The 14,322-nt window shown below is 32.2% G+C and overlaps 1 protein-coding gene across 4 annotated transcripts; it reads left to right on the forward strand.

Moving 5' to 3' along the window:
• The first annotated feature begins 1,803 nt into the window (after positions 1-1,803).
• Positions 1,804-12,934, forward strand: LOC115962061 (TMV resistance protein N-like). 4 transcript variants are annotated; one of them, XR_004085330.1, is made up of 7 exons: positions 1,804-1,967; positions 3,004-3,540; positions 7,868-8,963; positions 9,085-9,360; positions 10,383-11,017; positions 12,258-12,372; positions 12,499-12,934. XR_004085330.1 is itself a non-coding variant. In XM_031080932.1 (6 exons), exons 2-5 carry the CDS (start codon positions 3,038-3,040, stop codon positions 10,995-10,997), a joined length of 2,490 nt encoding a protein of 829 aa, XP_030936792.1. In that variant the 5' UTR covers positions 1,804-1,967; positions 3,004-3,037; the 3' UTR covers positions 10,998-11,017; positions 12,258-12,934. The 4 variants fall into 4 exon arrangements, 2 of the variants coding, with proteins under 2 accessions (XP_030936792.1, XP_030936791.1); XR_004085329.1 differs by having other exon boundaries at positions 10,383-12,124; positions 12,258-12,934; XM_031080932.1 differs by having other exon boundaries at positions 12,258-12,934.
• The last annotated feature ends 1,388 nt before the right edge of the window (positions 12,935-14,322 follow it).

Consider the following 14,322-nt stretch of genomic DNA (forward strand, 5'->3'; position numbering starts at 1 on the left):
TGAATTATGTATTTAAATACCCTTACCTCGACACAATACAAACAAGACCCACTAATATAAATTTCCACCCTACTTTGACTTGAAAGGACAAAGAATGGGTAAAAAAAAAAAGAAAAAAGAAGTTTTGTTGGTGTTTTAAAAAGCAGAAGAAATCATCTGCTTGAAAGCAAGTAAACTATTAAAAATTTCATATTTTTCCTTTAGATGTCCTTCCTATATAATTTGGTATGGTTTAATTTAAAGCATGCAAAGGGCTTTCATTTGTTTGGAACTATTAAATTACTTCCTTATTTTTTCATTGGCTACAAGTTATTTCTTTTACCTGGCGCATCTACCAAAGTTCTTCCATGATTAAAGATCCAAATCCAGTATATACAATCCTATCCGTTAAAAATCTAGAAGATTAGCTCTAAAGATTGGGAAATCAACGAACGATAACAGGTGAAGAATCGGAACCCATAAACTTATTAATTCTTGAGAAGGCAATACAAGAACTAATGGTTTGTTTGAATTGAGGGGCAGTGCCGGCTCAAGGCCTAGGCCTAAGGCCCCACTATAAATAAAAAATTTTCCTACTAAAAAAAGGCCCATCTCCCTTAATAAAAGACCCAAAATTTTATAAAAATATTACATTTTTTAAATAATTGGTATTTTTTTTAAGAGTGATGCTAAAAATATCACAAATTTTACTATAGATTTAACTGACATATCACCAATTACATAAAAAAGTAATTCAAATACAAAGAAATTAAGTTGTTGAAATTCATCAATTATAGTCATAATCACATTTATTGTTTTGTAGTATTTTTAGTATTTTTCTTTTTCATTTCTAACAAGGCTTTTAAAATAAGTGACTAATAAAAATTTAACCCAATTGAAACCCTAAGATGTTTCAAATAAAATGCTGCAAATGTGATAAATCATTAATGATGACTAATCTCTTACTAAGCCACACACCAAATAATATCTATCTATCTCTTTCTCTTAAAAATAATAGATAAAATTAAAATTTAGATTACAACTATACTTAACTATGCATAATCATATATCCAAGTTAAAGTAAATTCATTTTGATTCAACTATAATATTCAATCTTCTATATGAAAGTAACCTTAGTTTAGCTAGTATTATTCATCAATTTCTATATTTACATAAAATTAGACTTAATTTAATTAGTATTATATAATTTTATTTAATTAATGTTTACATATAAAAAGGCCCCATATAAAATTTTTGCCTCAGGCCCCAAATTTTGTTGGGCCGGCCCTATTGAGGGGGAGGGAGAGAGAGTAGAGTAGAGTAGAGTAAATTTAATACAAAATTAACTTATTTTTAGTCAACACTACTCTACTCTCCACTCTCCCTCCTTCCCCCCTCCATCCAAATAGGCCATAAGTTGGAATTACAAAGAGTCCATTTGCTGGGCACACTTAATTAAGTTGACATATTCAAATGTTTAAAAAACAAAAGTGGGTTTGGAGACTGATCCCCTCTCATGCTTCATCTGATACCTGCAGTTAAAAAAGAGGAATGGCCGCTTGCATACCCTATTTTGCCAAATGAAAAGAAGTCTTCGTGGGTCTTTTTTTATTTATTTATTTAATCAATTTGAGAACTACCAGTCATCCTTTTGACTGGAAGATGCCTAGAGGAAAGAGAGAGCATCTTGACAAAGGAAAAAGAAAAAGAAAGATTAAAAATAACTGTTGTCGTTGTTGTTTTGCTAGGACAATTCCTGGAAAGAAAGGGCCACTTGGACAGCTACTCTGTTTAAAGCTACTTTTGAGCATATGTAAAGATAAAAGAAAGGTTGGAATCATTTTTTTGAGAGCATTGCCTAAGAACAAAAACAAATTCTAGTATAAAGCAAAAAGTTGTTCTATAAATTAGAACTGTATCCAGAAGCGTTGTTTCAAGAGGTTATTATAGAACTTCACAACAACCAATTTCTGCAATTCTCCAAATTTGTAAGTTATTACTTTTCTTGCACACATCCATGTCTTCTACTTCCCTCCTAGAAAAAAAATATATTCACAACGAAGGTTTTTTTTTTTTTTTTTCTCCTCTAATTTATTTTACTTCAATTTGAAATTGCAATGGAACTACTTAGTGGTTCAAGATTTATCAACATATGCTACGATTTATTCCTTTGAAACAGATGGTGGCCACTAGGGTCATTAGGATATTGAACTTGCCTGCATTCTTGTACTAAGAGTAAGGGAGTAGCAACACTAATTAAGAGTCTATTTGCTAAACACACTTAAGTTCTAGACATATTTGAACAAAAGGGGTTTTGAGATCGATCCCCTCATGCTTGATCTGGTAACTCATACAGTTAAAAGAGACATGGTAGATAGTTTGAATTGGTAAAAACATTGTATAATTGATGTCAAAGCTTCTTTCTATGGATGTTCTTTTCTCCCAACTCTCATTTTTAGGGAAGCAAATGCTTTAGCTAAATTTGCTGCCTCTCTCAGATCCTTTAATTTGTTTGTTGTTATAAGAACTCCCTACCTGATTCTATTCAGGATGTGTGGAGGAAGGATGTAAGTCTTTGTTTGATCAGCCCTTTAATGAACCAATTACATGGAGAACGATTTATTATTTCAGTTAAAAATAATTGAGTTTATCCTGTGTGTACATATTTATATTAAAAAACTATCATTACATTTAAAAATATTTCTTGGTCATTGTTTTGCCAGGAAGATTCCTCGAAGAAAAGACTACTTGCACACCTACTTTGTTTAATGGAAAACAAAAGGGGGTTCAAACTTGTTAGTGGGAAATAAATACTTGCTTTTAAGAATAATCATTTTACTGAGTAAGAGAGAAAGAAAAGGTTGGAGAAGACCGCGTTATTTCAGGCACATCTATCTCTTTTATTTTTCTTTTCTAAAAATCCACGTTAAATCATATTCTTCTTCCCTAGCTAGTTATTTTACTTTGCACACACATCCTTCAAATTGTTATTTTACTAATTTTTTTTTATTATCCTTATTGTAGTTCAAGATTTACCAACATATTTCCATTGGATTCAATGAGTACTCAAGGAGCCTCACTATTGTCATCATCTTCTTCATCTTCAAGACGGTGGATATATGACGTTTTCCTTGGTTTCAGAGGCGAGGACACACGCAATAGTTTTACTGACCATCTAAATGCTGCTTTGCAACGTTCGGGTATTTCTACCTTTAGAGACAATGAAAAACTTGAGAGAGGAAAATCTATTGCACCAGAACTCTTGAAAGCAATAGAAGAATCGAGATTTGCTATTGTTATTCTCTCAAGAAATTATGCATCTTCGACATGGTGCTTGGATGAACTTACAAAGATCATTCAATGCATGAAAGAGATGGAAATGACTATTCTACCTATATTTTATAAGGTGGACCCATCTAATATACGAAATCGAAATGGAACTTTTGCACAAGCTTTTGCTAAGCATGAAAAACGTTTGAAGGGGAACACAGAGAAGGTGCAAACTTGGCGAGCCGCTTTGAGTGAAGTGGCCAATCTCTCCGGGTGGCATTCACAAGATAGGTAAAGTAGTTTGACTTTTTAAAAAATGTTTCAAATAGTTCTTCCTATATATATATATATATATATATATATACCATGAATTACATCATACAATATGATGTTTTGACTATAATGTATGTTATGTTAAATCCGCCCACATTATACATGATAGGTAATTTATATTACTTTAAACAGGGTAAGATTTGATTTTTTTTTTTTTTTAGGAAATAAGATTTGATGATTTGATCCTTTAATTTATCAAGAAATATCTCATTAAATAGTTTTAAATTTAAAGTATAGAATATGATAAAGTTAAAATTGTTAGAACCCCTTTCCCTCTCCCTTGTGTGTGTGTGTTTGGTTCTCAAAAAAAAAAAAAAAAAGAATAAATCTCAATTTTTGGAAGGTGGGAGGAAAAAATAAGAATGATAAAAGATTTTTTTTTTTTTTAATTTATAGAATAATACCTGACATAATTACTAAACAATATAATTTTAGAACCCAATAGCGTAAACAATGGACAATGGATTAACATGTTGACCGTGATCAAATTTCATATAAGTTCAGACTTAAAAAATTGATCTGTTGTAAAGCCAGTTGCAGAGGGCGGGAGTGTATATTTTTAGACATGTCAAAACTTACTTCTTTTTTTTCTTTTTTTTTGCAAAGATGTAAAAAGTAAAAACACTTATTTGATGTGAATATTTTATTAATGTAAGAAAATATCATATGTTAAATTAAAATTACAAACATTTCATGTATAAGCAATAAATAAATAAATATATGTGTGTATGTTATTCTTTGGATTTATTTTATATATATATATATATATATATATATAGCTTAGCCCCCTAAAAAAAAAATTCTGACTCTGTAACTGTGTACAACTGCTACAAGTATCACCAAAATCCAAAAGCAATGAAAATGGTAAAAATCACACGGATTTGATGATGACATAAAAAAAATAAAAAAGAGAAGCCAATTCACCCCCCATTGTCGTTGCTGCAAAACTCTAGAATTCCTCTAAAAAATCTCCTTAACGAACGAACTTGTTTTCAATTATCAAAACTTTGATGCTCTAAAGAACCTTTTGGATGGAAAAACTAATGAACACCCTAGTATGCTTAACAACTTTTGTGGTTTGGAATAAATCAAATTAGGCTCAAGGTAGTAAAAGCATGGGGAAGGATTTTTTGTATAGGCTTAATGAAAGAAGGCTCCCTTTAAATAGTTTTCTAAGTCAAGGAGTAACATTATATTGAAAAATTAGGTTAAGTTGTTAGACTAGAAAAGATAGTTAACTTCTTACTGAAATCACAATTGATAAAACTTGTTTAAGTTTAGGTCAACAGAATGTCAAGCCGAGGGTTCGTAAACTTTTTGTATTAACTTTACTTGAACAAGTCTTCTCAAGATTGATTTCTTCAATGTTACTCCTTGACTTGATACTAAGCAAAATATTTTATTAATGTAAGAAAATATCATATGTTAAATTAAAATTACAAACATTTCATGTATAAGCAATAAATAAATAAATATATGTGTGTATGTTATTCTTTGGATTTATTTTATATATATATATATATATATATATATATATATAGCTTAGCCCCCTAAAAAAAAATTCTGACTCTGTAACTGTGTACAACTGCTACAAGTATCACCAAAATCCAAAAGCAATGAAAATGGTAAAAATCACACGGATTTGATGATGACATAAAAAAAATAAAAAAGAGAAGCCAATTCACCCCCCATTGCCGTTGCTGCAAAACTCTAGAATTCCTCTAAAAAATCTCCTTAACGAACGAACTTGTTTTCAATTATCAAAACTTTGATGCTCTAAAGAACCTTTTGGATGGAAAAACTAATGAACACCCTAGTATGCTTAACAACTTTTGTGGTTTTGCAATAAATCAAATTAGGCTCAAGGTAGTAAAAGCATGGGGAAGGATTTTTTGTATAGGCTTAATGAAAGAAGGCTCCCTTTAAATAGTTTTCTAAGTCAAGGAGTAACATTATATTGAAAAATTAGGTTAAGTTGTTAGACTAGAAAAGATAGTTAACTTCTTACTGAAATCACAATTGATAAAACTTGTTTAAGTTTAGGTCAACAGAATGTCAAGCTGAGGGTTCGTAAACTTTTTGTATTAACTTTACTTGAACAAGTCTTCTCAAGATTGATTTCTTCAATGTTACTCCTTGACTTGATACTAAGCAAACTATTTAAATACAACTCTCTCTGACACTTATTAAACTTAACACGGGAATTAGCCAACACAAATGTAAAACGTAACCATTACAAATAAAGTAGCAATAGAATTAAAGACCGTTATTGTAATTGGGCAAAATAAAATTCTATTTAAAAAGAGCTTTAAAATTAAATTATGTAAAATCATAAACATAGTGGTGAGGGCCTTACTTTAGCCAAATAAAATTTCTTTTTAAAAAAGAAAAATAGTCGCCGAGAATTTTTTTTTTTTTTTTTTTTATAAAAAAGTTTTGTTATAAACGTTGTATATGTATCTTGTGGTTCACTACATAAGAGCTTAAATTACTTTAAAAGTTAAAAAAATTTCAAGTTACTTTAATCATCTATCATAGTTTAGTCTTGAATAATCAATTTTTACAATGTAACTTAAATTACTTTTTATTTTATTTTATCAACTTAATGATAAAAGTGAAATATTTATGCTTCGATAGTTCAAAAGTTACGGTGGTGGAGAGGAGAATTAAATTTTGAACCCTAGAGGAACTAACTGAACTACAAAACTCTTTAACATATAAATGAAATATTTTCCTTGATAACATTTATAACTTTTAATGAACTTCTGCTAGTGCACACCAATAGTATATATAAAATAGAGCATATTTTATGCATCAATAGTTTGAGATGCACTTGGACTTTGTGGAGCCCTGAAAAGATTAACCATGGAAAGATCAACCAAAATACTTGCTTCATGTACAATTTTTTATTGCGTGATTAATTTGAAATGTACAATAGCTCAAGCAATTACAAATTCTTGTGGCAGCTCTACTTAATATCATATTCTCTTTTTTCTTCCGAAGAAAGGAATTTTATTTGTTGTTGAATAACTCATTTGGTAATGAAAAAAGAAGAGAGAGATAGATTGAGAGAATTGACAAACTTATATGTGGAAACAGAGCTGTCAAAAAATAAAAAATCTGGTAAATTCATTATAAGTCATTTGCTGTAATAGTAGAAGTTCTAATACTAATTTGTTGTGAAAAACATGCAAAGAGAAAGGTAAGCAATACTAGAAACAAATGTTAAAATTATTTGACATTAAAGGGCAATACTAACCAAAAATAAAATAAAATGCTACATCCATAACAATAATTTCACGATATATCTCTGTAGTAAGTTGTAATTGGTTGCCTTATTTTAGTAATGGACTCATATTGGAACAAGTAATAAATTCTCGCCTAGAATTTATTGTAAAAATATTGTGTACATAACATTACTCACAAAAAATCTCATAAACAATTATGAGAAAATAAATATCTACACTCCTAGCAATGGAACTTTTGTTTAACTTTCTACACTCTCACCTAAAATTTATTGTAAAAATATTGTGAGCATAACATTACTCACAAAAAAATACCATCACCTTTTCATCATTTATAAGACATTTATTATTTCCATATGGGCAATATTTAACTCAATTAAATGCAATGGAACACAGAGTGTCCTTTGTTTTTATTTATTTATTTTTATATAGTTTTAATATATGGTGTTAGCTCCTAATAATTGGTTTTTTTATCATCAAACTAAGATATCAATTAGTTTTTTGGGCAGATAGAGATCAAACCCTTGATCTCTTATTTGACGATAAGAGACTTTACCAATTAAAAATTTAAGCTAACTGAAAATCCAAGTAACTTTTGTTTTAAGGGAAGACATTGTGTTATAAAAGAAAATCTTGCATTTAAAATATCTTCTTTTTTTCTTGATCGACAAAGGGGAAAAATCTTGGTGTTGCTTATACTATCCTAGGTTGAAAAATTATTAGATTCAAAACCCACCCCAAAATTGAAACATGGTAGCATGAAATTAGATCATTTTTTTTTTTTAGTCCAGCTAATATTCAAACTTTTAATATAGAGTATATATTTGCATATGTCTCAAATTAAAACTAGATTTCTTAAGGAATGAAACAAAACTAAATGATACATTCATATTTTACATTATAGGTTGTATATACATTTATTTGTTGGGATTTCAGTTTTAATCAACTAAACTAAATGCTATATATCTGCAACATTTTCTAATTTGGTTCCTGTCATGGGAGGTTCAAATTCACTTCTAATTATTCTCTATTCATTACAGGCCTGAGGCAGAAGTTATTGAAGACATTGTGAAAGTGATAATAAATAAACCGAATGATACATTCTCTGTAGCTACCAAGGGACTAGTAGGAATAAGTTCCAGAGTTGAGAAATTGATGTCACATTTAGATATAGAGTCAAATGGTGTTCGCATTATAGGAATTAGGGGAATAGGAGGAATGGGCAAAACAACTCTAGCAAGAGTTGTTTACAGTATGATTTCCAAACAATTTGAAGCATGTTGTTTTATTTCTAATGTCAGGGAAGTTTACAAAAAATATGGCATACTTCAGTTGCAAAAAACACTTTTGGAAAATCTTTTGATTCTTAGAGATGTGAATGTAAAAGATGTTGATAATGGAGTTCTCATGATTAAGGATAGGTTACATCACAAAAAGATTCTTCTTGTTCTTGATGATGTAAATGAATTAGACCAGTTGAATAAATTAGTTGGGGGGCATGATTGGTTAGGTCCAGGTAGTAGAGTTATCATAACAACAAGAGATGTGCATTTGCTAATAACGCATAAAGTAGACTATATATGTGAGGTTGAAGGATTGAGTGATGATGAAGCTTTTTGTCTTTTTAATTCAAAAGCTTTTGACAAAGAGCATCCTCCTGAAGAATATCTAAAGTTGTCCCAAGCCTTTGTAGATTATGCTAATGGCCTTCCCTTAGCCATTGAGGTTTTGGGTTCCTTTTTGTATAATAGAAGTATGGATGAATGGAAAAGTGAATTATATAGGCTTAAAGAATTTCCTAAAAGAAAAATTATCAATGTACTTCAAATAAGTTTTGATGGACTGGAAGAAACAGAGAAAGAAATTTTCTTAAATATAGCATGTTTCTTTAATCATAAAAATCAAGATACCATTACAACAATATTAGATTGTCTTGAGCTTCACCCTAAAATTGGATTAAGGGTTCTTACTGATAAATCTCTCATTAAGTTTCAAGACAATCAATTGTGGATGCATGATTTAATCGAAGAAATGGGTCGAGATATAGTCCGTAGAGAGTGCCCGAAAGACCAACCTGGGAAGCATAGTAGATTGTGGTTGTATAAAGATATTGACAATGTGTTGACAAATAATACGGTAAGAGCTTATTGACAGAACCCAAGGATATACCTAATTAGTTCAACATAGTTTAGCATAAATTAGTTTTGATAATTATAAATTTTACAATTTACTAATCCATTTTGTTCATGATTATTAGGGAACAGAAGCAATTCAAGGCATCGTCTTACCGTTTCTAGGAACAAAAGGGGCACATTGGAATCCTGAATCATTTTCAAAAATGAATCGTCTAAAACTCCTCATAATTGAAGATCCTTACCTCATGTATGATCCCAAAAATCTTCCTAATGGCTTAAGATATCTTAATTGGTGTGGGTACCCTTCAAAATCTTTGCCAACAAGTTTCCAACCAGATGAGTTAATTGAACTTCACATGTGTTTTAGCAACATTGAACAACTTTGGACAAGAGCAAAGGTAATAAATACCCTTCTACAACTTTTCTTTCAATAGTTTCATTAAACTATAAGGTTTTTGAAGCTAAAAATTATTTTGTCTTTTGGCTTTTTACAGTCTTGGGAGATGTTGAAAAAGCTTACTGTTCTTAATTTAAAAGGTTGTAAAAATCTCAAAAGTCTTCCAAGAAAATTTGAGATGAAGTCTCTAAAGATCCTTATTCTTTCCAACTGCTTAAAAATTAAAACAATTCCAGAATTTGGGGAGAATATGGGACGTGTAAAAGATCTTTACTTAAATGGCACTGCTATTACAAAACTACCCACATCAATTGGGAATTTGAGTGGCCTTGTTTCACTGGATGTAAGGGATTGTAAAAATCTTATGTCTCTTCCCAGCACCTTTTTTGGTTTGACGGGGCTTAAAGATCTCAATCTTTCCGGCTGCGCAAAACTGCAAGAGAACTTGGGGCCTGGTGAAAGTTTTGATGGGATCGGACAGATGCCTTCTTATAATACCGTGTTCAAAACTTTTAAAAAAATAGCTTTTGGTGGATTTCAGCTTCTCCCTTTTTATCCACTGTCGAGAAGTTCCGAATCCATGGGCTTACTATCGTCTTCTCTATTTGGTTTGTCTTCTTTGATCAAATTGAATTTAAGTTATTGCAATCTCAAGGAAATCCCCAATGATATTGCTTGCTTATTCTCTTTAAAATGTTTAATTCTACGTGGAAATAATTTTAGTTGCCTTCCGGAAAGCATCTATCTAATCTGATTTATTTGAGGGTGGATGATATTACTGGATTTGGTTGCTCCTCATTGGAAACGGTACCAGATCTGTTGAGACCAAATTCTTCGTTTGAGCCAAAACTCGCACTTTCAAATTGCAGCAAACTAACTGACAATCAAGGATTCATTGACTTGTTTTTTGCAGTCATAAAAAAGTCTCCTCAGGTCTCTCTCTCTCTCTCTCTCTCTCTCTCTCTCTCTCTCTCTCTCTCTCTCACACACATAGTTATAAGCCTCATGCTTTGCATGTTTCAGGGACTCTCTCCTAACTATTATGGGGAAAGATATGGAGTGGTTTTTCCTGGAAGTGAAATACCGGAGTGGTTTAGCCATCAATGTATGGGGAATGAAGTGAATATAATGGAACCTTTTTCTCATTTGTGTAATGACTGGATTGGGATTGCTGTTTGCGTTGCATTTTGTTCTCTTTCGTGTCAACCATTTCCTTGCGGTACGGTTCAGATCCGGTTGAGAGCCAATGGAAAATATATGTCTATTGTAGGTAAAAAGGGAAGATGTGTGGGTTACCGCATTGCCCCTGATATGGTTGCTTTATCAGATCATATTTGGCTGTTGTATTTGCTTCCTCAAAACATCTGGGAGGAGAACAGAAAATCACTATGGGAATGTGATGCAAATGGATTCCGCGAGATTGGAATTAAAATTAATAACAAAGGTTCATGCTTGGTGAAGAAATGCGGGTTGCGTGTGGTATACAAGAAAGACATTGAAGATCTCAACGGTAAAGTGGTTCAGAGTAGCAACAACAGCATCATTCCTTATGAGGGCTTGAAAGAGTCCTTGAATTTATGGCCCATGGTAAATAGTATGAGGAGTCAAGTCGATACAAGGAATGTGGTCAAGAGCTAAGCAATTGGCATGAATTGCATGTAAGTCACTGTCATTGTCTTTCTTCTTAATTCAAGCTCTGTTGGTTGTTGCATTATCTTTTTCTCTTCAGTATACATTTATAAATGGATTGCCCACCATGTGTTTGATTACAGTTGTCAATGAGTCTTCTAGTAGTTTGACTAGAATGAACAAAGAATGGCAAGAAATAGCTTTTTGTTGGAAAGTTTTAAATGCAGAAGAATTCATCAAACTTGGAAAGTTTTGGCTGCCAAACGTACTAGTTTACTGTTCTATCTCATGTTGTTTTCTTCCAAACAACAAATACTGAATAATAGATAGTATTGAATGGTAATATTTCTAAATCGCCTTAGAAAAAACATCTTACCCCTAATCATCCCATGTGATGCTTCTGCAAAGGCATGGGTAAGACCTTAATATTATTTGAATCTCAATTAAAAGTGACAAATCTTTTTCCTCTGCATTTTGTTGGTTACATACTTACATTTCATATTAAATTGATGACACGCCTTTATAACCATCCAAGTATATGCATATGGTTCTAGTTTTATCAAATTTCTCCAAAGGAATGTCCAATAAAATTGCTTAGGTTCTCTGAAAATTGTGGCAGATGTCCTAGTTAAAGATACGTTCAGAGAGAATTCTGAATTAGTTTGGAAACTCAATAGCCAAAATGATGCTAAGAGAATTTTCTTAATTCCTGTTTGTATTGCTCACAAGCTCATAAAGCCTAATTCTAAATATGGGTCTTATTTTAGCTAAAAAGGAAAATGGCTGTTGCATACCAAGAATTGTAGAAACCAAGCTGGTAGGCCTTTTATTGGTCTTAATGGCATTGCAACCAGTTATGTAGGATACAATTACCTTCTAAAATGATTATCGTTTCCTGAATTTTTTTCTTTTTATAATTTTCTTCTTGTGAGGGTAGAATTGAGAAGATATCTGATGACTAATGTCCTTTGTGTCCAAGATACTGAAAGATTAGACCATATTTTCCCCCCTTGTCATGTAGAGAAATCTGGCTTGTTTGATCTGTTCATTAGAACGGATTTCATTCAGCCTTACTTGATTCAGGCATGGATGAAGATTTGGATGAAGGGTAACAGGGGCCATTGAGAAATCATAAAGTACTTTTTGATGCCTTTTGTCTCTGATTTATGGTCTATTTGGACTTATGGGAATAAGGCAACAGTGAATAAAAAATCTTTATCTGCCACTAATGTAGTGAAAGTATTGTAAAAGTTTGATTTCAATGTGCAGGGTAACTAACAGTTCAAAAACAAAGAAAAGCCTCAACAGCACCAGGATAAGCAAGTCCACACCTTTAGAGAGTGTTCCAACTGGCAACCAACCACGTTGGATGAGAGCTGCAAGGGTAAGAGAAGGAAAGGGGATCCAGTTTCTTTCTGTAAAAATAGAGGTCCATGTCTGTGGCTGGTTTTTTCAGCTGGACTGTTGAAGATTCTATTGTGACAGCAACTTTATTGGCTTTTTTATGAAGCATTATTGAAGATTCTAGCTTTGGGATTTCTCTGTGTTAGTATTCTTAGAAGCAACAAAGAGGTGGCAGAGTTACCTAATAGAGAGGCTGTGGTAAAGGACAAATGTATGGGATTGACATGTGGATAGACGTTTTGGCAAAGCCTTGATCTCTAGCAACCATTGCGCCTAAGTCTTTATGAACAGTAGCTTGGATAATAGACAGAGAACTCCTAATCTTCTAATCTTTTCTTCTTGTGCTGTTTTGGTTCATTTGTTTCAATGTACCCAAAAAAGAATGGCAAGAAAAGGTTTTTGTTGGTGCTTTAGAGGCAGTAGAAATCATGGGCTGGAAAGCTTTTACTGCCGAAGGCATTATTAATTTATTGTTTTACCCATGTTTCCATTCAAAATTATGCTTATGGGTTGTCCTCAGTTTAGAATTCTATTAGCACAAGCTGATTGGTAAGAAAAGCCATGACAAATTGGCAGGTAATTCAAAGTGAATAAACTAGAATTCTACTTCTTATATTTTTCCTTCTTGTCCTTTGCGTATAATTTGGTTTGCTTTAATTTCAAGTATGAAAAAGGGGTTTTATTTGTATGGAACTATCAAAATGCTTTCTTATTTCTTCTTGTCATCTAGAAATCTAGTTTGGTTAGATCTGTCCATTATTAATGTGGTCATGTATGGTAATAGTTTGATTTCTGCTAATGTCACATATAAATGCTTGTTGATGTTGATGGTCCTCTTCCTTCATTGGTGGAGCTCCTCCGTCAACGAGTGTCTCATATTCCATTGCGTTGTGGAGCAGCGTTGCTGCCTTTATTTATCAAAAAAAAAAAAAAAAAGTAATAGTTTGATTTCTATGTGACTATGCGTATGTTAGCTAACAGTTCAAATTAAAGGAAAGCCTTGACAGTGGAAAAATAAGTCCAGACATTTATAGAGTCTTCCAAATGGCAACCAATCCTGAAATGGGGAGGGGATTCAATATTTTTTTGTAAAAATAGAGATAGATGTATGGTCATGGCTGTTGTTTCAGCTGGGCCGTTAAGGATTCTGTATTTCTATGAAAGCAGCTGTTTTGTATTTGTGTGAAGGAGCAAGGATTGTTGAAGCTGCGAGCCAAGCCTGCAAGCCTTGGGATTTCTCTCTGGTAGTACTCTTAGAAGTAATGTCTTCTCATAAACTATATTACACTACAAAAATTCGTTGTCTTGTTCAAATTGCTATTAAAATAAATCGAAGTTTTTTGGAGAGAATTAGTTCCACTTCCATGTATCTTTTAGAACTTTGCTCGCAGATGTCATATTAGTCAATCAAGATTATCTACCTTTCTAAAAAAAAAGAGTTTGATTCTTATCTAGTTGAATAATTTTTAGTCAAAATTTATGCTCTATTTGTTTTGATGTAAAATATTTTCAGGAAAATATTTTCTCATTTTACTATGTTTGTTTTGCAATAAAATATTTAGTCAAAAGTAAAATATTTTCAGTCAACCAAATCAACTTGACAAATTTATGTAAAATATTTTATGCTTAAAATTTTGCTAAAACATTTTACATTTGCTCTCTAACTCTCACCCCGATGCTTTCACTCCTTCAATCCAAAGTCTCTACACTATCTCTCCCTCAGTACCTCTCACACTATTTCCCATGACTCTCTCCCTCCCCACTCTCAGCTCCCCCTTCCCACAAATCAAAGCCACCAAACCATTCTTAAGTTCACGGCAACACTCATCTCCGGCAACTCTTATCGTCAACTCCACCTTTGCCATCGTCAGCTCCACCTCTGCCCACACAAACCAGAGACACTAAACCACTCTGGTTCACGGCGCCACCC

This window comes from Quercus lobata, chromosome 9 (assembly GCF_001633185.2).
Source record: "Quercus lobata isolate SW786 chromosome 9, ValleyOak3.0 Primary Assembly, whole genome shotgun sequence".
Lineage (NCBI taxonomy): Eukaryota > Viridiplantae > Streptophyta > Magnoliopsida > Fagales > Fagaceae > Quercus > Quercus lobata.

What these genes read in the sequence shown, in the direction of transcription:
- LOC115962061 (XM_031080931.1), top strand. Translation starts at nt 3,038, where the DNA reads ATGAGTACTCAAGGAGCCTCACTATTGTCATCATCTTCTTCATCTTCA. An exon ending in GGGTGGCATTCACAAGATAG is followed by an intron (nt 3,541 to 7,867) that starts GTAAAGTAGTTT and finishes TATTCATTACAG; the next exon opens with GCCTGAGGCAGAAGTTATTG. An exon ending in AACTTTGGACAAGAGCAAAG is followed by an intron (nt 9,361 to 9,456) that starts GTAATAAATACC and finishes GGCTTTTTACAG; the next exon opens with TCTTGGGAGATGTTGAAAAA.